At 42.6% G+C, this 26787-nt stretch overlaps 2 protein-coding genes across 5 annotated transcripts; one reads left to right on the top strand and one right to left on the bottom strand.

The window, feature by feature from the left end:
• Positions 1–1213: 1213 nt before the first annotated feature.
• Positions 1214–15251, top strand: LOC110497072 (excitatory amino acid transporter 5-like). The gene is made up of 9 exons (XM_036951415.1): positions 1214–1348; positions 2544–2623; positions 3005–3220; positions 9602–9855; positions 10110–10209; positions 10579–11007; positions 11160–11294; positions 11412–11526; positions 13615–15251. The coding sequence occupies exons 1-9, from the start codon at positions 1214–1216 to the stop codon at positions 13774–13776; spliced, it is 1626 nt and encodes a 541-aa protein (XP_036807310.1). The 3' UTR covers positions 13777–15251.
• A 966-nt stretch (positions 15252–16217) lies between these two features.
• Positions 16218–26355, bottom strand: elavl1a (ELAV like RNA binding protein 1a). Of its 4 annotated transcripts, none has more exons than XM_021571091.2 (7): positions 26198–26355; positions 25185–25244; positions 23175–23391; positions 22142–22245; positions 21075–21228; positions 20761–20986; positions 16218–20646 (listed from the first exon to the last, which is right to left on the bottom strand). In XM_021571091.2, the coding sequence occupies exons 2-7, from the start codon at positions 25218–25220 to the stop codon at positions 20322–20324; spliced, it is 1062 nt and encodes a 353-aa protein (XP_021426766.1). In that variant the 5' UTR covers positions 25221–25244; positions 26198–26355; the 3' UTR covers positions 16218–20321. The 4 variants fall into 4 exon arrangements, with proteins under 4 accessions (XP_021426766.1, XP_021426769.1, XP_021426768.1 ...); XM_021571094.2 differs by having other exon boundaries at positions 18228–20646; positions 23208–23391; positions 26198–26354; XM_021571093.2 differs by having other exon boundaries at positions 18228–20646; positions 25185–25391; positions 26198–26353.
• Positions 26356–26787: the final 432 nt, after the last annotated feature.

Raw genomic sequence — 26787 nt, 5'->3', positions numbered from 1 at the left:
CCTGTCTGTGGTACTGGCACTGACCCTGTATATAGTTTCCTGTCTGTGGTACTGGCACTGACCCTGTATATAGCTTCCTGTCTGTGGTACTGGCACTGACCCTGTATATAGCTTCCTGTCTGTGGTACTGGCACTGACCCTGTATATAGTTTCCTCTCTGTGGTGCTGAACACTGACCCTGTATATAGTTTCCTCTCTGTGGTGCTGAACACTGACCCTGTAAATAGCTTCCTGTCTGTGGTGCTGGCACTGACCCTGTATATAGTTTCCTCTCTGTGGTGCTGAACACTGACCCTGTATATAGCTTCCTGTCTGTGGTACTGGCACTGACCCTGTATATAGGATCATCTTTTATATCTTATTTCTCGTGTTTTTTTGTGGTTGTTTTTTTAATAGTTGTATTACCAATTGGTATTGAATACAGCACTGTTGGGTAGGGCTTGCAATTTAAGCACTGTACTTGTTACCAATAAAATATATATATATTTTTTGCAAATACTGTAAACAATGGAACTTTCTGAACAATAGAAATGTCTCAGTGTAATTCAATACATGAAGAGATACAAATAAGATGGAAGTTAAAAAAGAAAACAACAACAACTCTGCTTAATGGGAGTAAGAGCTGAGTGTCAGGGACTGGTACTGACCTAGAACCTGGTAATCCCACGGGGATGTTGTGTGTGCCTGAGTCTCCAGGAAGCCTTATTGTCAAGGGCTTAATCTGCTGAAGGAGACAGAGGTTTACAGAGACTTACTCTGTCCACTTCCACCTCCTCTCTGACAGCCGTTTAGATCATCTAGTGTTTGACTGACTGACTCTCTGGCTGGACGCACAGACAGCCAGTCCTGCTGCATCGTCAGCTATCCTTTAGTTTCTGCAGTGGCCCGGGATCGGTCCTTAGTGATTTCACTGCCTTGACCACATAAACCTTTTACAGCGGGAATCCACTTAAAGCTTTTGGAGTTTTCTTGTGAACCGTCAAGGAGGACTAAAGACATATTTCAAATCAGGACAGGATATTGAACAGGGACCTAAAGGGAATCAGGTGGGACCCATCAGTGACTCGCGACCCACCGGTTTGGGAATCATTCGTTGACTGGACGTAAGGCAGGACCTTGGGCCAGCAGGCCTATCTCTTCTCTCCTCTCTTTCCTTCAGCCTGTGGAGTAACTGGGCCTCAGGATGGAGTGCATAAAACACATTATAAAGAGCATGGTCTCTGTGACGGTTTGGGCATACATCAAGGGCTACTGTAAACGCAACGGGCTGCTGACGCTCTCGGTCATCGCCGTGGTTTCCGGCTGTGTGCTCGGATTCTCCCTCCGCAGCTTCAACCTTTCCACGCAGGTACGGAGGCGCGCGCGCACGCGCACACACACACACACACACACACACAGACACACACAGCTATTGAGTCATGCAACAAGGTTTTGGCTCTAGTGGGCCTAAGGTTTATAGCACTCAGGCATCCTACAGGGAGCTTTGGGTCTTAGACAGGGTGGTAGTGTTAACACAGAGGGCTCTGGGTCTTAGACAAGGTGATAGTGTTAACACAGAGGGCTCTGGGTCTTAGACGGGGTGATAGTGCTAACACAGAGGGCTCTGGGTCTTAGACAGGGTGATAGTGTTAACACAGAGGGCTCTGGGTCTTAGACAGGGTGATAGTGTTAACACAGAGGGCTTTGGGTCTTAGACAGGGTGATAGTGTTAACACAGAGGGCTTTGGGTCTTAGATGGTGGTAGTGTTAACACAGAGGGCTTTGGGTCTTAGACAGGGTGGTAGTGTTAACACAGAGGGCCTTGGGTCTTAGACAGAGGGATATTAAACCACTGAGGGGTTGGTTGAGAGGGCCTTACATTGGCATGGTGCAGACGGAGACCAAAGAGAGAGTGACCAGCAAGACACTTTCACAACACATAAAACCCTGTCTCACAAAGCTTGTACCATATTGTTGACATGGGAAACTACTCTGACTGCAGATCGATAACTGCTGTATTGAATTCATAACAGATGCAATACAACAATATCAACTGAACCATAACCTGCACATCCCAGTTATACAGTACTGATTCAGCTAGCCACGGTAGAGGCTGGACTTCTCAACTGCTCTACCTGGGTCAATAGTAGCCATGGTGATCCAACCCTTGACATCCACTATTTCCGTAGTGGATTAATGGGTCAGCAGCTTCTAATTATCTGAAGCACTGTTGTAATCTGCATCCGCGCTAAACTCAACCTGTCAACAAATACACAGCATCAAGCATAGCCCAATGGGAAAGCACATCATCTGAGAATGATTGATTGATTGAACTTTATTAGTCATGTAAAATCATGTAACACAATGTAAAACAATAAATATATAACATACCAGGCACCATACCAAGAAGTGGGTTTGACTTAGCCTGGTACAATGGAACAAATGGAATAGTCCCTAAAGTTCAAACAAACCTCATATATTTTACCTACAGTATGTATTTGCCCCAGGTCTGCCATGTACAGCTTGTCCCCTGACCCAGAGTGTTGTGTGTCTCCCCTTTCCAGGCTAAGATCTACTTCTCGTTCCCTGGAGAACTGCTGATGAGGATGTTGAAGATGCTGATCCTGCCTCTCATCACGTCCAGGTAACACATCATCACTACTGTCTGTTCCCCATGTGCCTACTGCTCTTCTCCCTGGTCTACACCACAACCCATGCTACTTCAATAGAACGCTCTATACATTTATAATGGAATAAAACGCTAATCGAATACTCTATGGATTCTAATGGAATACAACCCTAAATGAATCATCTCGGAGTCGTAAAGAAAGAGAATGCGATCAGAATGCTGTACGAATCCTGATGAAATAGAATGCTATGAATGCTCTATGAGTTCTAACGGAACAAAAAGCTAAATTAATACTCTAGGGGTTCTCCTTAGATAGAATGCCATCAAAATACTCTCTGAATTCGAATGGAATACAACACTGACTGAATGCTCTATGAATCCTAACTCCGTGGCCAGTCTGATGTCGGGGCTGTCAGCCATGGACACTAAGGCCAGCGGGCGGCTGGGGGTGCTAACCATCACTTACTACCTGTGGACCACCTTCATCGCTGTCATCGTCGGCATCATCCTGGTGCTGGTCATCCACCCTGGTACGGGCACAGAGAAGGACGGGCACAGAGGAGGGTCAGGGCCCGTTATGACTTCTGCTGACGCTCTGCTGGACCTCATCAGGTACATATGCACACAAGCAAGCATTTACCCACACACGCACGGACAGACACACACACTCACAAATGAGCACATTTGCACATACACATGGCGAGGTATCTGGAGGGGCATATTTGAATAGGATGGCCAATAGACACATTGCCTCCATCAGTAGTTGGCTGTACCAGATTTTCCTGTCTTTAGTCAGTCTAAGATATTTAGCTCCCTCCTTTTCATCCTTAACATCCCTCATGGGACGAGATTCCAGATTTCCACGAGACTCAGGCAACAGATTCTGACTGCTCTGCTAATACAGACATTCGAAAGAATAAAATATTTTATATTCGTATCTTCCTGTCGGGGTTTGTGTGGATTAATCCCATAAATAAATCAGCCAATCAGTCAACTTAGTGAACTCCAGTTTACCTCAGCTAAGTATAAACCATAAAGGTTTTGTAGGGCCGGGTTTCAACAAAAGGCACGTTGTATACAAGAGCATTGCATTATGGGGAAATGCGCCTTGTAAAGGCAATGTTCCTGGCGTTGGTGGATATTGCATTCATGGTGAACGCTGCGGATGCCAGCTCAAGCGTAATTTACTTTTAAAAGTCAAGGGCAATGGGTTTGTCCACAAAGCGCCGAAAGATTGAATCCCCAACCTGGTCTCAGAGCATTTTGAATGATTCTGTACGTAAACAGGTTGTAAATAGCATTTAAAACAACAACACCAGTACAAGGTCATTTAGCTCATGGGGCTTGAGGAATTTGCACGTTTGGGACTATTCTATTGGTTCTATTGTTCACATTCACTTCTGAAACAAGTCAACCCTCCAGCGGTCCATGTTAATAATAGGCATCCTTAGGGGAGAGTGGGGTAAGTTGAGACATTTTTCACATTCAGTATCAGTCAGTTCAGGGAAATAGTGTTATCTCTAACAAAGATACTGTATCTACATATATTTCAGCATGTATCCCTGGAAAACATAGCTTTTCCAAAAAAAGTGGTCTCTTGGCACAACTTACCCTGGGTATGGGGTAAGTTGAGTCGTGGGACAGGGTAAGTTTAGCCGCCTACACATTTCTCTACTGAATTAAATATTACCACAACTTTTTAAAAACTATGTCTATCTTTATTTCCCAAACACAATTCAACACAATCACTTTTTTGTATTTTGATCATTTTAAGCATCTTTTAACACAGACGTAACACCTAATTAACACTGTACTTTTAAAAACTCTTTTAACATAGACCAGGCCCTGTAGTTACCTCATATCCCAGCAATAATGCCTTCCATTATGCCTGGGAAGACAACACTTCAATTTGCTCAACTTGCCATGGCTCAACCATTGGTTCGACATACCCCAAGGCAAACATTTTGACTATATTAGCACACACAGCTACAAGGATGCACTTTCATGCAGGTTCAGGACCTCATATTGAAGTTTATAGAGACTCCAATCATTTTTTTAAATGATCTACTTTGGTTTAGATACAAGCATCATGGAACCTCTAACACAATAAATTCATTTGACTTGGTGAAAATCCATTTTTTGGACCTAACATTCTTACCACTTTTTCCATGTGGTTTCTTCCTTCACAGGCTCCATAAAATCATGACCTCTTCCTAAATATTTGGTTAAATTATACATTTGGTATGTGGTTTCCAAGAAACAAGGGTGGCTCGACTTACCTCTTTGGCTCAACTTACCCCGGTGACGACTAAGTCTCTATCTTCTCAGAACACACCGTGTCTTAAATGCTTTACCCAGAACACACTGCAGGGCGGTCGAGGACCGGCAGTGGCTTAGGCCCTCCGTGTGAAGAATCCTCCAAAGCCCAGAGGATTATGGGTATTTTTAGTGAAAGCTGTGTACGGGCGGGCGGATGTAGGCTGTATGACTGTCAGGTGCTTTAGATCCTTTGTCACATGTCTGATAGGCTGACTGGCCCTGGTGCAGTGGCCTTAACATGATCCTTTATGAATACACCAGGCCTCCTAATGATGAAGACTCTTAACCACCAACACAGGCAACCAGCCTGGAGATGTTACCACATTGTGACATCATTCTTACAACTTTATTATTATTATTATTTGTATTTTTTATTTTACCCCGTTTTTCTCCCCAATTTCGTGGTATCCAATTGTTTTAGTAGCTACTATCTTGTCTCATCACTATAACTCCCGTACGGGGTTGGGAGAGACGAAGGTTGAAAGTCATGCGTCCTCCGATACACAACCCAACCAAGCCGCACTGCTTCTTAACACAGCGCGCATCCAACCCGGAAGCCATCCAACCCCTCCCTAACCCGGGCGACGCTCGGCCAATTGTGCGTCGCCCCACGGACCTCCCGGTCGCGGCCGGTTACGAAAGAGCACGGGCGCGAACCCAGAGTTTCGGATGACACAGCTGGCGCTGCAGTACAGCTTAAAGGGATACTTCTGGATTTTGGCAATGAGGCCCCTTTATCTACTTCCCCATTCAGGTGAACTCGTGGGTACCATTTTTATGTCTCTATGAAGGAAATTAGAGGTAGTTTCACAAGCCAATGCTAACCAGCGTTAGCGCAATGACTGGAAGTCTATGAGTATCTGCCAGCATGCTCTCTGTCCAGGGTCTTGTTAAGTCTTTCTGAGACAGAACACCTCTTGGCTTCTGGCCGGACCAGGAGAAATTGACCATAATAAGGATACAATTGAGACGATAACAGAAAGCAGATACCCCAACCTTCTGACATGTTATAAGCTCAGTGTGACTTCAGGACAGGGTTACCGGAATACAGGGTCAGCAGAATAGAATAGATTGTCCACCTGAAGGTAGAGATTTCACCCCAAAAAACAGAACAAATCATATATGCAAAATAAAACATCACACATCATATAAACAGTATTAATATCACCCCATTACTCAGGGAATAACTCCCATCATATAAACAGTATTATTATCACCCCATTACTCAGGGAATAACTCCCATCATATAAACAGTATTATTATCACCCCCATTACTCAGGGAATAACTCCCATCATATAAACAGTATTATTATCACCCCATTACTCAGGGAATAACTCCCATCATATAAACAGTATTATTATCACCCCATTACTCAGGGAATAACTCCCATCATATAAACAGTATTATTATCACCCCATTACTCAGGGAATAACTCCCATCATATAAACAGTATTATTATCACCCCATTACTCAGGGAATAACTCCCATCATATAAACAGTATTATTATCACCCCATTACTCAGGGAATAACTCCCATCATATAAACAGTATTATTATCACCCCATCATATAAACAGTATTATTATCACCCCATTACTCAGGGAATAACTCCCATCATATAAACAGTATTATTATCACCCCATCATATAAACAGTATTATTATCACCCCCATTACTCAGGGAATAACTCCCATCATATAAACAGTATTATTATCACCCCATCATATAAACAGTATTATTATCACCCCATCATATAAACAGTATTATTATCACCCCATTACTCAGGGAATAACTCCCATCATATAAACAGTATTATTATCACCCCATTACTCAGGGCATAACTCCCATCATATAAACAGTATTATTATCACCCCATTACTCAGGGAATAACTCCCATCATATAAACAGTATTATTATCACCCCATCATATAAACAGTATTATTATCACCCCATTACTCAGGGAATAACTCCCATCATATAAACAGTATTATTATCACCCCATCATATAAACAGTATTATTATCACCCCCATTACTCAGGGAATAACTCCCATCATATAAACAGTATTATTATCACCCCATTACTCAGGGAATAACTCCCATCATATAAACAGTATTATTATCACCCCATTACTCAGGGAATAACTCCCATCATATAAACAGTATTATTATCACCCCATTACTCAGGGAATAACTCCCATCATATAAACAGTATTATTATCACCCCATCATATAAACAGTATTATTATCACCCCATTACTCAGGGAATAACTCCCATCATATAAACAGTATTATTATCACCCCATCATATAAACAGTATTATTATCACCCCCATTACTCAGGGAATAACTCCCATCATATAAACAGTATTATTATCACCCCATTACTCAGGGAATAACTCCCATCATATAAACAGTATTATTATCACCCCATTACTCAGGGAATAACTCCCATCATATAAACAGTATTATTATCACCCCATCATATAAACAGTATTATTATCACCCCATCATATAAACAGTATTATTATCACCCCATTACTCAGGGAATAACTCCCATCATATAAACAGTATTATTATCACCCCATTACTCAGGGAATAACTCCCATCATATAAACAGTATTATTATCACCCCATTACTCAGGGAATAACTCCCATCATATAAACAGTATTATTATCACCCCATCATATAAACAGTATTATTATCACCCCATTACTCAGGGAATAACTCCCATCATATAAACAGTATTATTATCACCCCATCATATAAACAGTATTATTATCACCCCCATTACTCAGGGAATAACTCCCATCATATAAACAGTATTATTATCACCCCATTACTCAGGGAATAACTCCCATCATATAAACAGTATTATTATCACCCCATTACTCAGGGAATAACTCCCATCATATAAACAGTATTATTATCACCCCATCATATAAACAGTATTATTATCACCCCATTACTCAGGGAATAACTCCCATCATATAAACAGTATTATTATCACCCCATCATATAAACAGTATTATTATCACCCCATTACTCAGGGAATAACTCCCATCATATAAACAGTATTATTATCACCCCATCATATAAACAGTATTATTATCACCCCCATTACTCAGGGAATAACTCCCATCATATAAACAGTATTATTATCACCCCATTACTCAGGGAATAACTCCCATCATATAAACAGTATTATTATCACCCCATTACTCAGGGAATAACTCCCATCATATAAACAGTATTATTATCACCCCATTACTCAGGGAATAACTCCCATCATATAAACAGTATTATTATCACCCCATCATATAAACAGTATTATTATCACCCCATTACTCAGGGAATAACTCCCATCATATAAACAGTATTATTATCACCCCATCATATAAACAGTATTATTATCACCCCCATTACTCAGGGAATAACTCCCATCATATAAACAGTATTATTATCACCCCATTACTCAGGGAATAACTCCCATCATATAAACAGTATTATTATCACCCCATTACTCAGGGAATAACTCCCATCATATAAACAGTATTATTATCACCCCATCATATAAACAGTATTATTATCACCCCATCATATAAACAGTATTATTATCACCCCATTACTCAGGGAATAACTCCCATCATATAAACAGTATTATTATCACCCCATTACTCAGGGAATAACTCCCATCATATAAACAGTATTATTATCACCCCATTACTCAGGGAATAACTCCCATCATATAAACAGTATTATTATCACCCCATCATATAAACAGTATTATTATCACCCCATTACTCAGGGAATAACTCCCATCATATAAACAGTATTATTATCACCCCATCATATAAACAGTATTATTATCACCCCCATTACTCAGGGAATAACTCCCATCATATAAACAGTATTATTATCACCCCATTACTCAGGGAATAACTCCCATCATATAAACAGTATTATTATCACCCCATTACTCAGGGAATAACTCCCATCATATAAACAGTATTATTATCACCCCATCATATAAACAGTATTATTATCACCCCATCATATAAACAGTATTATTATCACCCCATCATATAAACAGTATTATTATCACCCCATTACTCAGGGAATAACTCCCATCATATAAACAGTATTATTATCACCCCATTACTCAGGGAATAACTCCCATCATATAAACAGTATTATTATCACCCCATCATATAAACAGTATTATTATCACCCCATTACTCAGGGAATAACTCCCATCATATAAACAGTATTATTATCACCCCATCATATAAACAGTATTATTATCACCCCCATTACTCAGGGAATAACTCCCATCATATAAACAGTATTATTATCACCCCATTACTCAGGGAATAACTCCCATCATATAAACAGTATTATTATCACCCCATTACTCAGGGAATAACTCCCATCATATAAACAGTATTATTATCACCCCATCATATAAACAGTATTATTATCACCCCATCATATAAACAGTATTATTATCACCCCATCATATAAACAGTATTATTATCACCCCATCATATAAACAGTATTATTATCACCCCATCATATAAACAGTATTATTATCACCCCATTACTCAGGGAATAATTCCCATCGTATCCGATAATGTGGTAGACTTTATGATTTACATGTTATTCTCCCTTTGACAGGAACATGATTCCCTCCAATCTGATAGAGGCAACTTTTCAACAGTACCGTACAGACCTGGTGCCCATAGTGGCCTCCAGTTTGGTGGAGTCCCAGGCCAACTACGTCTACGTGATGCCCGACCACAACAACCCTCAGCTGGGCCACCCGGTCTTCCTGGAGATCACCCCAGCTCCAGACATCAAGTACAAGATCGTCCCTGGCCACAGCTCTGGCATGAACGTACTGGGGATTGTCATCTTCTCTGCTACTATGGGTGGGTAGGTGTGTGTGTGTGTGTGTGTGTGTGTGTGTGTGTGTGTGTGTGTGTGTGTGTGTGTGAGTGAGTGAGTGAGTGAGTGAGTGAGTGAGTGAGTGAGTGAGTGAGTGGAGAGAGAGAGAGAGAGAGAGATACACACAGACAGTATGCATGAATGAACACACACAAATGTCATAATGGATACACAAGTACACACACACACACCCTTCCAATCACGCCTGTTTCTGACCCTGTGTGTTTTCTCTGTGCAGGTTTGCTCCTGGGGAAGATGGGTGAGAGAGGCGCTCCATTGGTCAATGTGTGTCAGTGTGTCAACGAGTGTGTTATGAAGATCATCAATGCTGCCATGTGGTGAGTTGTTGAGAGACACACAACAAAGTCACCTGTCTGAACTCTCATTCACATGTAAAGGCCTGGTAATCCTGATCTGGAGGGTTGAGAATGGGAGGATTCATTTAGATTGAGATTAGAAGTGGATCTCACCAACACATCTTCCTCCCTCCCCCTCCCCCTTAGTCATTAGCTCAGTTTCTGTCTGCATTTCAGGTGTGGCAGGTCATCAAGATGAGACAGGTCAACCCAAAGCTGCTTTACTTCTTAGGAAGCCCAAAACACAGGTGGCATGACAACACCTGGTGGACAGAGACTGAATCACAAGGGCCCATTGCTTGCTTGCCTCATTTATTTTGAGGTATTTATAATTTATTGATCTTTTTCCAGGTATTTCCCTTTCGGCATTGTGTTCCTGGTAGCAGGGAAGATCCTGGACATGCATGACCCCGCCCACCTGGGAGAGAAGCTGGGGATGTACTTCATCACAGTGTTAGCCGGCCTGTTTGTCCACGGACTCATCCTGCTGCCGTTCTTCTACTTTGTGATCACACGCAAAAACCCCTTCACCTACATCAGAGGCCTGCTACAGGCTCTGGTCATCGCCCTGGCAACCTCCTCCAGTTCTGCCACCCTGCCCATCACCATGAAGTGTCTGTTGGAGAACTGTGGAGTGGACAGACAGATCGCCAGGTTTGTCCTTCCAGTGGGAGCCACCATCAACATGGATGGGACAGCCCTCTACGAGGCCGTGGCAGCCATTTTTATCGCTCAGGTCAACGAGTACGAACTGGACTTTGGTCAGCTGGTCACCATCAGGTCAGGACTGTCTACACAAGCGCTCTCTCTGTCTCTCACACACACACCCTTAGTTACCTCCTGTCACAGCAGCCACACACACACACCCACCCATTGTTACCTTCTGTCACAGCAACCACACACACACCCTGACCCTACGCTTGTCTCTTCAGTATCACAGCGACAGCGGCCAGTATCGGGGCTGCTGGGATTCCGCAGGCAGGCCTGGTTACCATGGTGATTGTCTTGACCTCTGTGGGGCTTCCTCCCGCTGACATCACACTGATCGTGGCCATCGACTGGGTCCTGTAAGTGTCTGACCGTGAGAGTGTTTGTGGACTAAATCCTGTGAGCATCTGACAGAAACCCGTCATAGATACTTTAAACAGTAAATCTAAGTTCCCTCTGATGGTTGTGTCTGGCAGGGATCGTTTCAGGACCATGATCAATGTGTTGGGAGACGCTCTGGCTGCAGGCATCATGTGTCACCTCTGTAAGAAGGACTTTGAGAGGAGGGAGTCAAACGCTAACTCTGCCCGGGTAACAGCTCTATACCAGCTTAACACTGACCCCAGCCCTAACCCCTCTACAATACAACTATATACCAGCTTAACACTGACCCCAGCCCTAACCCCTCTACAATACAACTATATACCAGCTTAACACTGACCCCAGCCCTAACCCCTCTACAATACAACTATATACCAGCTTTACACTGACCCCAGCCCTAACCCCTCTACAATACAACTATATACCAGCTTAACACTGACCCCAGCCCTAACCCCTGTACAATACAACTATATACCAGCTTTACACTGACCCCAGCCCTAACCCCTCTACAATACAACTATATACCAGCTTTACACTGACCCCAGCCCTAACCCCTCTACAATACAACTATATACCAGCTTTACACTGACCCCATCCCTAACCCCTCTACAATACAACTATATACCAGCTTTACACTGACCCCAGCCCTAACCCCTCTACAATACAACTATATACCAGCTTTACACTGACCCCAGCACTAACCTCTCTACAATACAACTATATACCAGCTTTACACTGACCCCAGCCCTAACCCCTCTACAATACAACTATATACCAGCTTTACACTGACCCCAGCCCTAACCCCTCTACAATACAACTATATACCAGCTTTACACTGACCCCAGCCCTAACCCCTCTACAATACAACTATATACCAGCTTTACACTGACCCCAGCCCTAACCCCTCTACAATACAACTATATACCAGCTTTACACTGACCCCAGCACTAACCTCTCTACAATACAACTATATACCAGCTTTACACTGACCCCAGCCCTAACCCCTCTACAATACAACTATATACCAGCTTTACACTGACCCCAGCCCTAACCCCTCTACAATACAACTATATACCAGCTTTACACTGACCCCAGCCCTAACCCCTCTACAATACAACTATATACCAGCTTTACACTGACCCCAGCCCTAACCCCTCTACAATACAACTATATACCAGCTTTACACTGACCCCAGCCCTAACCCCTCTACAATACAACTATATACCAGCTTTACACTGATCCCAGCCCTAACCCCTCTACAATACAACTATATACCAGCTTTACACTGACCCCAGCCCTAACCCCTCTACAATACAACTATATACCAGCTTTACACTGACCCCAGCCCTAACCCCTCTACAATACAACTATATACCAGCTTTACACTGACCCCAGCCCTAACCCCTCTACAATACAACTATATACCAGCTTTACACTGACCCCAGCCCTAACCCCTCTACAATACAACTATATACCAGCTTTACACTGACCCCAGCCCTAACCCCTCTACAATACAACTATATACCAGCTTTACACTGACCCCAGCCCTAACCCCTCTACAATACAACTATATACTACCTTAACACTGACCCCAGCCCTAACCTCTCTACAATACAACTATATACCAGCTTAACACTGACCCCAGCCCTAACCCCTCTACAATACAACTATATACCACCTTTACACTGACCCCAGCCCTAACCTCTCTACAATACAACTATATACCAGCTTTACACTGACCCCAGCCCTAACCCCTCTACAATACAACTATATACCAGCTTTACACTGACCCCAGCCCTAACCCCTCTACAATACAACTATATACCAGCTTTACACTGACCCCAGCCCTAACCCCTCTACAATACAACTATATACCAGCTTTACACTGACCCCAGCCCTAACCCCTCTACAATACAACTATATACCAGCTTAACACTGACCCCAGCCCTAACCCCTCTACAATACAACTATATACCAGCTTTACACTGACCCCAGCCCTAACCTCTCTACAATACAACTATATACCAGCTTTACACTGACCCCAGCCCTAACCCCTCTACAATACAACTATATACCAGCTTTACACTGACCCCAGCCCTAACCCCTCTACAATACAACTATATACCAGCTTTACACTGACCCCAGCCCTAACCCCTCTACAATACAACTATATACCAGCTTTACACTGACCCCAGCCCTAACCTCTCTACAATACAACTATATCATACCATGTTTAAGTGTGTTTGAATCTGCTCTTTGACTGACTGTGTTCTCTCTGTGTGTGTGTGTTTTGTGCAGAGGGACACAGTGATCTCCTTCGGTGGCCAGAGTGTCCAGAGTTGTGCCCTGTCCGAGGCTCCTCTCATGGACTATGCCCATCGCTGTGACTATGTCTACGAGGTGGAAGGTGACTGTGTCACAGAGAAATCTGGCCCCACTTACAACCTGTGTCAGGTTTAGGAGAAACCCGTTCCCTGTTACAATCTGTGACCTTTGTTACAAAGAAACCGGTCCCCGGCTGCAACCTGTATCACAGAGAAACCGGTCCCCTTCTACATGCAGTGTCACAAACAAACCCGTCCCCTGCTACAACCTGCGTCACAGACAAACTCTGTTTGGTCTGAGACACTTTCACTGGACAGACAGCAGGGGGCACTGCCCGCCTTCAACAGAGACCTTTCTATTCACATGAATATACGTAGAGTTGTCCTGATATCAATGGCTATGGACTGGGGAATTACAATAGGACTGGGAAACAACCCTGCACTGAAAAAGAGTTTGCACTTTTCTGATGTGGATTTATCAGGAGTTGACTATAATGTCCTCTGATGGATCAGTTGATGACTGATGGTGTGCTCACACCACTAAGTCACTTTGGTTAGTGTCTGGTAAATGTTCAACGTTTTACTGTCTGATGATCACACCTGTGCCATGATGAGGAAGCAGGTTTTCCTCATCATTTTGTGACTGGCTGTCTAGGCTACTGTAACCTACCAGTGACACGGACTTATACAATAGGTCCACTAGGGTACATGTTATGTCCGAGTCAGTTTTCCTTCTTTAGCTCAATGCAGATTCTGCTCAGGACACCATTTTGGTGCCACAATGTACTGCAGTACAGCACATTTTCTAGGCAACCAGGTGGCATTATGGACACCATTGTGGTTCAATGTACTGGGGACTGTAAAGATAGATGGCAAGAACTTTCAGAGTTTTTTGAAACCTTGTTTGGTATCAGAATGGCTATAGATACTTGCATGAAGATACAATGTTTTAGGACAGGAGTATTCAACTCTGACCCTATGAGGTCCAGAGCCAGCAGGCTTCCTGTTCTACCTGCTAATTAATTACACCCACCTGGTGTCCCAGGTCTAAATCAGTCCCTGATTAGAGGGGAACAACGAAGAAAACGCAGTGCAACTAACTTCGAGATCCAGAGTTGAGTTTGAGGGTTCTAGAGATATATAACGGTAGTTTAACACACAACTGTGTGTGAATATTCTTTATTTAGTAATAGTTTTTTTAAATGGTTAAACTTAAATGTTGCACTTGCACATTTTTTTTAATTTTGCAGTCAGGTTTTGGAGTTGCCTTAAAATGTTCTCAATAACCAGCCACCGTTGCTGAGAATGTTGCAACCGTGAAAGTGCTGAAATTGATAGGACTTTATACTGAAAATGAGTTTAAACATACTATGGGTAAAACCCCTCATCGCTACCTCTTGTCAACTGAACTATAACACATACAGAACGGATAACTGATATTTCAATGTCTTATTGGTAGATTTACAGTAGATTTCACAGTGATGTACATCTTTCAACACCTAGGATCTTGAAGAAACTCCTCAAAATGTTTTTTTTATAGAAATGAAACTTGTGTATATGCAAGATACTTGTAGTTATTTTCTAATCCAATTTGAAGTGTAATGATTTGAGCATAACATTTTCCTCCACCCCCTTCCTCACAGTACACACAATAAGCCAAAAGGATGATCCTGCTGAGCCTTATAAAGCTTTCAGATATTTTATTCAATGTAATTGTGTGTTAGACAGGTTCTGAACAGGCCTTCCTTCAAAACCAAACAGGAAATCAAAATGAATCCATTCAAAAAGTCAAAAGGAAAAAAACTCCCAACAAAGAATTTACAAACATGTACAACTACATACAAGTCAAATAAATGACATCTTTGTGCCTCTGCTGTTGCCACGTTCTTCCATCTCTCCCATATAAATTAAGGCTAAAAACAGAGGTTAATCATAATCCAGTTATTCCTGTAACCTCACTAGCATTTCAACATAGTAGCACTCTGAGAAGCAAGAGCTGATTAGTAGACCTCAATAGAAAAATAATATCAAAAGGATGAGAACAAAAAGTCAAGCAAGTGAACCACTCCCCCTCCAGTGCCGTTTCCGGTTCAGAATAACCACTCCCCCTCCAGTGCCGTTTCCGGTTCAGAATAACCACTCCCCCTCTAGTGGTCATTTCTGGTTCAGAATAACCACTCCCCCTCCAGTGCCGTTTCCGGTTCAGAATAACCACTCTCTGGTAACGTTTCCGGTTCAGAATAACCACTCTCTCTGGTAACGTTTCCGTTTCAGAATAACCACTCTCTAGTAACGTTTCCAGTTCAGAATAACCACTCTCTCTGGTAACGTTTCCGGTTCAGAATAACCACTCTCTCTGGTAACGTTTCCGTTTCAGAATAACCACTCTCTAGTAACGTTTCCAGTTCAGAATAACCACTCTCTCTGGTAACGTTTCCGGTTCAGAATAACCACTCTCTCTGGTAACGTTTCCAGTTCAGAATAACCACTCTCTAGTAACGTTTCCAGTTCAGAATAACCACTCTCTCTGGTAACGTTTCCAGTTCAGAATAACCACTCTCTCTGGTAACGTTTCCAGTTCAGAATAACCACTCCCCCTCCAGTGCCGTTTCCGGTTCAGAATAACCACTCTCTGGTAACGTTTCCGGTTCAGAATAACCACTCTCTCTGGTAACGTTTCCGTTTCAGAATAACCACTCTCTAGTAACGTTTCCAGTTCAGAATAACCACTCTCTCTGGTAACGTTTCCGGTTCAGAATAACCACTCTCTCTGGTAACGTTTCCAGTTCAGAATAACCACTCTCTAGTAACGTTTCCAGTTCAGAATAACCACTCTCTCTGGTAACGTTTCCAGTTCAGAATAACCACTCTCTCTGGTAACGTTTCCAGTTCAGAATAACCACTCTCTCTGGTAACGTTTCCAGTTCAGAATAACCACTCTCTCTGGTAACGTTTCCAGTTCAGAATAACCACTCTCTCTGGTAACGTTTCCGTTTCAGAATAACCACTCTCTAGTAACGTTTCCAGTTCAGAATAACCACTCTCTCTGGTAACGTTTCCAGTTCAGAATAACCACTCTCTGGTAACGTTTCCGTTTCAGAATAACCACTCTCTGGTAACGTTTCCGGTTCAGAATAACCACTCTCTCTGGTAACGTTTCCGGTTCAGAATAACCACTCTCTGGTAACGTTTCCGGTTCAGAATAACCACTCTCTCTGGTAACGTTTCCGTTTCAGAATAACCACTCTAGTAACGTTTCCGGTTCAGAATAACCACTCTCTCTGGTAACGTTTCCAGTTCAGAATAACCACTCTCTGGTAACGTTTCCGTTTCAGAATAACCACTCTCTAGTAACGTTTCCGGTTCAGAATAACCACTCTCTAGTAACGTTTCCGGTTCAGAATAACCACTCTCTCTGGTAACGTTTCCGGTTCAGAATAACCACTCTCTCTGGTAACGTTTCCGGTTCAGAATAACCACTCTCTAGTAACGTTTCCGGTTCAGAATAACCACTCTCTCTGGTAACGTTTCCGGTTCAGAATAACCACTCTCTCTGGTAACGTTTCCGGTTCAGAATAACCACTCTCTAGTAACGTTTCCGGTTCAGAATAACCACTCTCTAGTAACGTTTCCGGTTCAGAATAACCACTCTCTCTAGTAACGTTTCCGGTTCAGAATAACCACTCTCTAGTAACGTTTCCAGTTCAGAATAACCACTCTCTAGTAACGTTTCCAGTTCAGAATAACCACTCTCTCTAGTAACGTTTCCAGTTCAGAATAACCACTCTCTCTAGTAATGTTTCCAGTTCAGAATAACCACTATCTCTAGTAACGTTTCCAGTTCAGAATAACCACTCTATTAACGTTTCCAGTTCAGAATAACCACTCTCTCTAGTAACGTTTCCAGTTCAGAATAACCACTATCTCTAGTAACGTTTCCAGTTCAGAATAACCACTATCTCTAGTAACGTTTCCAGTTCAGAATAACCACTCTATTAACGTTTCCAGTTCAGAATAACCACTCTCTCTAGTAACGTTTCCAGTTCAGAATAACCACTCTCTGGTAACGTTTCCGGTTCAGAATAACCACTCTCTGGTAACGTTTCCGGTTCAGAATAACCACTCTCTGGTAACGTTTCCGGTTCAGAATAACCACTCTCTGGTAACGTTTCCGGTTCAGAATAACCACTCTCTAGTAACGTTTCCAGTTCAGAATAACCACTCTCTCTAGTAACGTTTCCAGTTCAGAATAACCCCTCTCTAGTAACGTTTCCAGTTCAGAATAACCACTCTCTGGTAACGTTTCCGGTTCAGAATAACCACTCTCTGGTAACGTTTCCGGTTCAGAATAACCACTCTCTCTAGTACCGTTTCAGTCTGGTTTCTAGGCTGTTCCCAGAACCCAGATGAAGCCTACTCCTGGACATAAAATCATGCTCAATGGAGAATCTCTATTGAAAGTCCAGGAGACAAGGCCCTAATTTTCTAAAACAATTGTCACCCATTATGGTGAAGGTTAGGACTGTGTAAGGGTAAACGGATCCTAGATCTGCTGCAGCAGGAAACTAACTAAAGCCAGTTGTCTGATCCCGTGTTGTGGTGCTGCTGTAGTCAGTTATTTTCTCTCCAACAGACTACATTCTCAAACCTACATAGAAAAGGCCTTGGTGATGAAAAGTGCACAACCAAGATATGTTAAAAACAGATGTAGGAATATTCGCTTGATGTCAAACCAACCGGCAGTCTTCTTCCCGATTACAAAGTCCTCTTATTTTAAGTCTAAAAACATCACTTGAAAATGCCTGGGTTTAGCTGTTTTTTTTACCCTCTTTTAGGTTATTGCACATTTATATTAAAAAAAGAGGCACAGTTTCTCAGGGTGACTGTGTTTGTTGGCTGCAAGGCAGATCAAAGAAGGTCCATAAGTGACAAACTGCCTCCTGCAGTACCTGTATTAGAAGACTCCTTATGGGTTTCATCACTTACCTACACACGCGCCTTTTCCCCCCCGTACCATTGGTTAGAGCCTGTAAGTAATTATTTCACTGTAAGGTCTACCTACACCTGTTGTATTCGGCGCAAGTGACAAAAACTTTGATTTGATCAGTAACTTCTAGATCCTATTAACATGAAGGACTCCCATCTTTGAAACCCTGAAAGCCCTCTGCCTCATGTTTCACACATAAGTTTGAATGAAAATAAGGCCAACGTCTGAGGTGTTTTATACTGGAGACTGCATCCTCTTGGCCTTCAGACCATCTTGGAGTCTAGCTAAACCTTATGTTGACCATTCAAACGTCCTGTAATATCTCAATGGGAGTGCGGTGAGTAGTGTCATACTGTAGCATCATCATATTAGCAGTCTGGTGTCTGTAGCTCTACAATCTAAACAGAAAACCCCAACGAAAAATCCCAAACCAAATCTGAAGAAATAAAAGAAACAAAACCAAAACGTTGAGTCAAATCTAAATAAACATTTAATGATTGCAAAGTAAAACAATCAAAACAAATCTATACCAACAAAAATAAAATCACAAAGGCCATAAATTCTTCTTTAGCTCGAGATGAGCATAAAAACTTAAATAAAAACTCTTCCAACTCTCCGATCAGTAATCTACGCTTCGACGAAAAAAGGAAAGTTAGTCTCTCAGAAAGAAAATTCAAGAAAAACATCAAAAGATTGACAACTTTTTTTTTTTTTTTTTTTTTACAAAAACAGAAAACTGGATGAGAGAGAGAGCAGTGTTGCTTCACTGTGTTAGATTCAGCCTTCGTACCGGTTGTTCAGATGCCCAAACTATTACTGGTGAGGGGAAATGAGTCATAACAGTAAGCATCTTTCCCTATTCACAAAAGCTTCTCAGAGGACTGAATGCTGATCTAGGATCGACAAGGCCAAACTGATCCTAGATCAGCATGTGAATACGGGCCCTGGGGCAGTTAGAGCATATCCTTCCATTTCTTTGGTCCTTCTTATACACTTTCCTACTTTAAAATCTCCAGACCTTTTTACATGGCCTCTCAGAGATTCAACTGTTAAAAGACCCCCAAAAACGGGACACACGCGCTGCTATGTAATGGTACCATTCAGTACCTAACTTGCTGTGTATAAAACTGATTCTGCAAGGTGAGAGAAGACCAATGCATGGTTTACGTCAAAACGGCTGACATTATACAATAAGGATTTAAAAAGGGCTTTTCTTTTAGAATGGCTGGAGGCAGTGGATGGTTTGACAGGGTGGTAACTTAAGGCATCTATTTCTACACTGGAACCAGCGTCTAAGACAGCATGCTTCCTCCTACAGTGGGGGACTAGACGCATGACTGTAGCACATCCTTCTCCAAGTCCCTACCGTGGTCCTACCATTCATATGGCACATAGTGACACTAGTTAATTCTCACAGGAAAAACACTCTAGTCTTAAATTGTGAAATTGGTCACCATATCAGGATGGACATTGATAACTGCGTTTGGAACATCCCAAATCATGAGTAAAAAAAAAAAAAAAACGAGAAGTATCACACTCAGCCTAGACTCTCTGTTAGACTAGTACAAAGATGCAGAGTGAGAATGGGCTTAGTGAGATAACGCTAAAAACACGTTTGTTTTGTCAAACTGTGGCAATTTACCCTCCATATTAGAAGCCTGGTGTGAGGCCCCCCCCCCCCCCACTATTTCTCTCTACTTGTGGCCTTTGCTGGTCTTGAACGACACCTGTAGGATCTTGTCCCCGAGGCGGTAACCATTGAGGCTGCCGATCGCCATGGCGGCCTCCTCGTAGTTCGTCATGGTAACAAAGCCGAAGCCTTTGCACTTGTTGGTGTTGAAGTCGCGGATGACCTTGACGTTGGTGACGGCGCCGAAGGGCCCGAACATCTGCCACAGGATGCCCTCATCGGCGTCCTGGCCCAGGTTGTAGATGAAGATGCACCAGCCAGAGGTGGCGTTCCCCGGCACACTCACCCCAGACATACCGCTCATATGGTCCACAGACATCGGAGAAAACCTGGGGGAGGATAGAGGGGGCTAGGGTAACCACTCTGTCTCTCGTCACTGATGTGCTCCACACTCATTTTAGAGAACCTGAGAGGGGACAACACTTCCAGTGTGTGTGTGTTACCTGAATCTCTGAGCCTGGTGGTGAACTGGCCCTCCAAAGCGGCGTCCCTGGTTGTGGTAGAGCTGCGATATGAGCTGAGTGTTCTTGGCCTGGTTGGGACTGGCAGCAAACTTCACTGTGATTGGCTCGGCAGATCCGGGGGGTTTCTGTCCGTTAAGGTCTTTGATGGCGTCCTCGGCCTCCGCTCGCTTGTCAAACCGGATGAACGCCACCCCCCGAGACAGGCCTGGGAAAAGAAATGAACAGGACAGGTTCAGCTGAGAGACAGGGAACACAGCGGGGCCTGGTTCTAGAGTGTGTCTGTGTGGTCCTACCCGAGGCCTGGTCGACCAGCACACGGGAGTTGATGATGCGTCCGTAGCGAGCAAACATGTCCTCCACGTCTTTCTGGGTCATGGTCTTGGGCAGGCCACTGATGTACAGGTTGGCGTCTTTAATGGTGTCAGAGCTCGGCCGCGCATATGAAACCTAACACCAGAGGGCAGCACATAGCACATTAAACACCACTGACAATATCAGTGTGTACTACTGAGGAATACACACAACCCCGAATTATATCTAGCCAGAAATTACGTAAAAAGTGGATGTTGGAAGGTTGTTTTTATTATGTTTGTATATCTATGCAATCCTGGTGAATTCATGTTTTGTAATTGCCCTATGTTTTGAATTTACAAAAACGTGAGTTTACTTTTAGAATGAGTAATGTTTTATCATGAGTAATGTCTCCAAAACTTGAAAATTAAATAGTGAAAGTGTGGTTTTTACGTAGAAAAACTATTCCCGTAGTAAGCTGTGGTGGGAAATATCGAAGTAGGACTTTCCGAGTGTTCAAAATTACGTAGACAACAATTATAGTAACAAAATCAACATCGGGAAAAACATTCTCAGGAGTAATTTTTTCTCTCTTGTACAAAACCAAATAAAAAGTTCCAAACTTAAATGATAAATTAACGTGTAAAAATGTCAACCTGAAGTAGTGGTGCTGAATAAAGAAATTAAAATAAAGTTGAATCTTCAATAAGGATGAAAATACGGTTGCACTTCTCTACTCCATCCGTCAGAAGCTGGGCCAGTGACCTATCAGACGTAGTCCTGTCTAATATAGACCCACACTAACGCCGATTCCCAAATCCAACCCTAAACCACTGGCACTACATGCCCATCTGAAACTAAATGGGATGGTATCAGCAAAGGGCAAAGAAAGGCTAACATAACACCATATTGCTAACACCCACACAATCCTTTCAGATCCATAGGAGGGCCTAGGAGGAAGCGTCTAGGGGTGGATTTGACAGTCAGCCTCAGTAGAGAAGGGCTAGTTTAAATGACATGACATGGTTGGGTTGACACAGTACTGTAGGAACACCTTATTGCACGTTACCTTGATAGTTTTAGACTGTAGCCTTAGTCCATTCAGAGTATTGATAGCTCTTTCTGCATCGCTAGGGGTAAGATAGTTAACAAATCCGTACCCTAAACTGTGGCCTAGAGAAAAAAAAAGGAAAACAATAAAATAAAATAAAAAAAACGTTGTATAGTTTCAAAATAAATCGGCACACTGGTCAAATAAATGATTAAACCAAACAAATCTACACAATGCATGCTAGTCGTAAAACAAGTAGATAAAAAACATGAGCTGGCGCACACCCACAATAACAGTGTGTGGAGGTGCTAACGGCAAATAAATCAAAAATGAAGAGAGTAGCACACTCCATGTGTAATCTCCCAGCAATGTAATGGGTATTTACCAACGTTTCCAGCGCCCTGAGGAAGGCACAGTGATGCCGTAACGTTGGTAAATACCCATTACATTGCTGGGAGATTACACATGGAGTGTCCGACTTTCTTTATTTTGATGGTTTATAGTCGTAAAACAAGTAACAAAGAAATAGGCTTCAACAAAACTGGGCTGTTTTCCTGGAATAAGGAAAGCCGAGCCCATCACGGACAGATCGAGAGCATGGGTAAATATCTACACCAACAGCCTTATGTGGAATACCTCATATCAAGTTTAGGAGGACAAATGTTCAAATTGCAGCGAGACATAGTCCTAAACAGAACATATGACATAAAGCTGTTTGCATAGATACTACAAACATCTCACCACAAAGTTACTAGTGAGCATGTCAAAGATGTCTCATCAGCAGTTCTCATACACCTACAAGAGGCAGACAGGGCAGTATACCAGTTACTCTACACACTGACTGGTTGGCTTGAACAAACATGTTATGGAGGTGCCCTTTGTAATATATCAACAATTATGGGGGTCCCCACGGTTTGTTAAAAGGTACCCGAGTCGTGTTCAGTAGGACGCAACATAGCAAAATGTTCACCGAACACACCCCTGTAAATGTGAGCCCTACACGCAGCAGACTAACTCCATCCATTCTACTCCAAGGTCAGAGGTCACACACCTGTAGTGCATTGTGGGACAAGGTGTTCCGTACCTGCCACTTTGTCCCGTATGAGCTTGGCGGACTCCACCTCGCCAATGCTGCTGAAGAGGCTGCGTAGCTCGTCCTGGCTCATGCTCTGGGGAAGGTAGTTGACTATCAGGTTGGTCTTGGCATCCGTCACCTCATCTCCTCCTCCCATGTGATCCTCGTAGCCGTTGGACATGTCATACACCTCCTGGGGAGGGAGGGGAGAGCGAGGGAACAGTTAAGGAAGAGAAACAGACATTTGGAAGTAAACCAGCATGGCTGAAACGTCAACGGGATGCAGATTTTAAATCAGAAAAGGAAAACATTTTTTTTTTTACAATGCTACATGCAACATTGTAAACATAGTGTCCTAATCTACAGAGCCGAATTACACCCCAGATGTAGGAGCACCATGGTGGATGGCAGCAGTGACTGTAGCTCCTCTTACCCACAAGTTAATCACCTGCAGTGCTGTCACAGCCAGACTCAACTCTCAGCTACTCTCTACATAATCATGGACCAGGCATTATCTTAAAACACGCCTATACCCAGCCAGCCCCGACACTGCTCTGGTATAAGAGGTTGAGATCCAGAGACCACAAAGGTCACAGAACATTGAGATGATTCTATTGTGTAGAATGGAGAAACTCCCCCTGTCAGCCCCACCACATTTCACTTATTTCTGCAGTGGTCGAATCACTTCATCCCACTGACCAAGCCTGGTTGTGGTCTGACAGAGTTCTAAACCAGGGGTAACCAACCATTCCTCCCACAGAGCTACTGGGTGTGCAGGCTTTTGCTCAAGCCCTGCTTTGAGGCATTGATTAGTAGAATCAGCCATCATGGATGTTAGAACCTGCCTTGTGAGCGAACACCTGCTTACCCAGAATCCTGCGTTTTTTACACAGAAAATAAAAAACAAGAAATATTTTGCTGCGTTTTGCAAAAGCAAACCTAAAATGCTTATTGTAATTCCTGCTCGGTATCAGACTAATTTTGTGCTTCAGTTGCACTTCTCCACTCAGATGCGAATTCACGGACAGGCATTATAATCAGCAGACAGCACTCTGACTCACGTGTAGCTACTTTTCTAGGTGTAGGCTCATTTTCTCCAGTTAAAAATTCAACTATTCTATGATAAATGCTCAATTAAATTGAGGCAAAACATTAGGAAATGTACCTGGCTACAGTCTTTCTAAGATAAACATTAGAAAAACGATGGTCATGTAACGTTTTTGAAAGTAATACCTTGCTTTTTCATATGTTTGAAAATGTACCCGTGTGACAGCTAGCCAAATAGTGTTGCACTTCTGTTGTCATCTGATGAAAATTAAGCTATTTTCTGCTGAATGTGTTGCACTAACGTGTGTTCTGTGAAGCAGAACTATAGTAGCAAAACCCTCAATCACTCGACTGAAGCAACAACAAAAAACAACTTTCAATATAAAAAAAACTGAAATGGTTTAAAACAGATTTAACGGTCTGCATTTTGAAAATGCAGATTGAACTCTAACACAACCCCTGCCCAGTGGGAAGAGGGTTAGCTAGCTGCTACCCCTGTTCTGAATATTGCATCCCCTTGACCAGGCCTCAGTGCTGTGTTCTGACAGAGCTCCATTCATTCAGAGGGGCTATCTGATTGTGTATTCTGTGGGGTAAGACAGTTAGCCATCCAGCAGGCCCTTGGATGAATGAAACTCCTGTATTTCAGTAGTAAACATGATGACCAATACTGATGGGTCTGACTATGAGGATAATTTCTATGCCTTTTTCTCTATTTGCGAGCAATAATAAATATTTATACCAGTATGTTAATAAGCGTAGGAGTGTATATAGAGTGAAATTGAAGCCCCAGTGTTTATCAATACATTCGAAAACCATGGGCAAACACACAACATATTCATGCAATCTGATTAAATAGCTAGCTAGCTTACGATTGTGACAATATAATTACTTTAGGACTGATCTAGATCCTCCCCTAATGGTAAAAGTCATACTCACTTTTAGGTACCTGATGTGGCCTCTTCGAACAGCCATGAAGACCCCTCACTGCTCCCAAAGCTGGAGGAGGTATCACAAACCAAATAATGTATATGGGACAATAAAAAAAATAGGGGTGAGGAGGGGGTAGGGTTTGTTTTCAAATACAATTAATAATGAGCTAAACAAAAACGAAACGGTAAATTGGGCCTCCCCCTTCTGACGCACCTGTGAAGAAGAGCAGAGCATTATGTTGTTAGTCCCTGAGTGGCTAACTAGCCTACGACCACTGAGCTATTACGACTTATCTTGATGACGTATCATTTGTGGCATGTTTCATTAGCAACCAGACTATCTATACACAGTAGCTAGCTAGCACGTTGGCGAACTAACATATTAGCCAACTACTGTAACTAGATTTGGCCTGTTTGTGGCTAACGTTGCCTCATCGAGCACTACCGTAGACAAATGAGAGCAAAACATTCCTACCGCAACGTTAGTTGCTAGTTTGTGTGAGCTAGCTAACGTTAGTACCTAGCGAGTTGTATAAATATCTAGCAACTCTTTACGCCAGGGGGCGTGAACACTTTGGTTGCTTACTAGCTGGCTAGTTAATAACTAGCTAGTTTACTAAATGCAAAAGGAAGAAAAAAAACTTTTCCTGACGCAAAGCAAATGGACATTGCCCTGCTAATTAACGTTTGCGAACACATTGCTGCAGGAAAACGTTAGCTAACTAGGCCATATGCCCACCGTTCCCTTATTTTCGCGAGCATGTGTTGAATGCGGTCCCTCTCTCCCACCTAAAACTCCGACACCTTGTTCAGGGCCTTGTTAGCTACAGTTAGCCACCTAGCTAGATTAGCCAAGCTGGCAAAAATTTGCTCAAATATCATTCTGTGGTTAGCTATCTGGCACTGGTGGGGCCTCCAAACCCTCATTGCTGGCATTCGGATTTGTTGTAGCAGAGCGAAATGGTAAATCAACTGGATTACTACAACATAGCTAGTTCGACAACCATATAGCTAACTTACCAGCTTTTTGTCGTTGGTGCTTTCGCTGTTCTTGTCTGTCAATCGTTCCGTGTTTTTTTTTTAGCTAGCTAACGTTAGCTGACAGCTCCTTCTTGCAGGCACCAAAACCAAGAGGACCGCTGACGAAAGCAGATCCACGCCCACCTCTGCAGATTATTTGTTACTGCCCTTGTCAATTACATATGTGGCAACTACGGGCACATGTCCTCAGGGTCAATTTGAGGGATTTTATTTAAACATATATGTTTTCATATATGTTAAGTTCACAGTACAATCACCCCAGATATTTTGAACACCTCTCTATCAGGTATTTTAGCAACTTTTCAGATGCATTTTATACCTCAATTTCACTGTTTTGTCCTTTTGAACTTCTACTATGTTTTTCTATGAGAACACGTTAATAATTACACGTCATGTTATCTACTAGAGAAAGAGTCAATTAAATAAAATCTGTATCAATATTTAGTGAGTGTGCCCTTTATATAGTTTTTTTAATACAAAATATACCCGTCCTTTGGTTGTGGTGAGAATGTTAATTTAGTTACCATGGAAACTTGTGACACTGAAGCACATGGCTGCAGCAGACAGTT

The sequence above is a fragment of the Oncorhynchus mykiss genome, chromosome 18, assembly GCF_013265735.2.
Source record: "Oncorhynchus mykiss isolate Arlee chromosome 18, USDA_OmykA_1.1, whole genome shotgun sequence".
Classification (NCBI taxonomy): Eukaryota; Metazoa; Chordata; class Actinopteri; order Salmoniformes; family Salmonidae; genus Oncorhynchus; species Oncorhynchus mykiss.
This window is presented reverse-complemented; position numbering and strand designations above follow the sequence as displayed.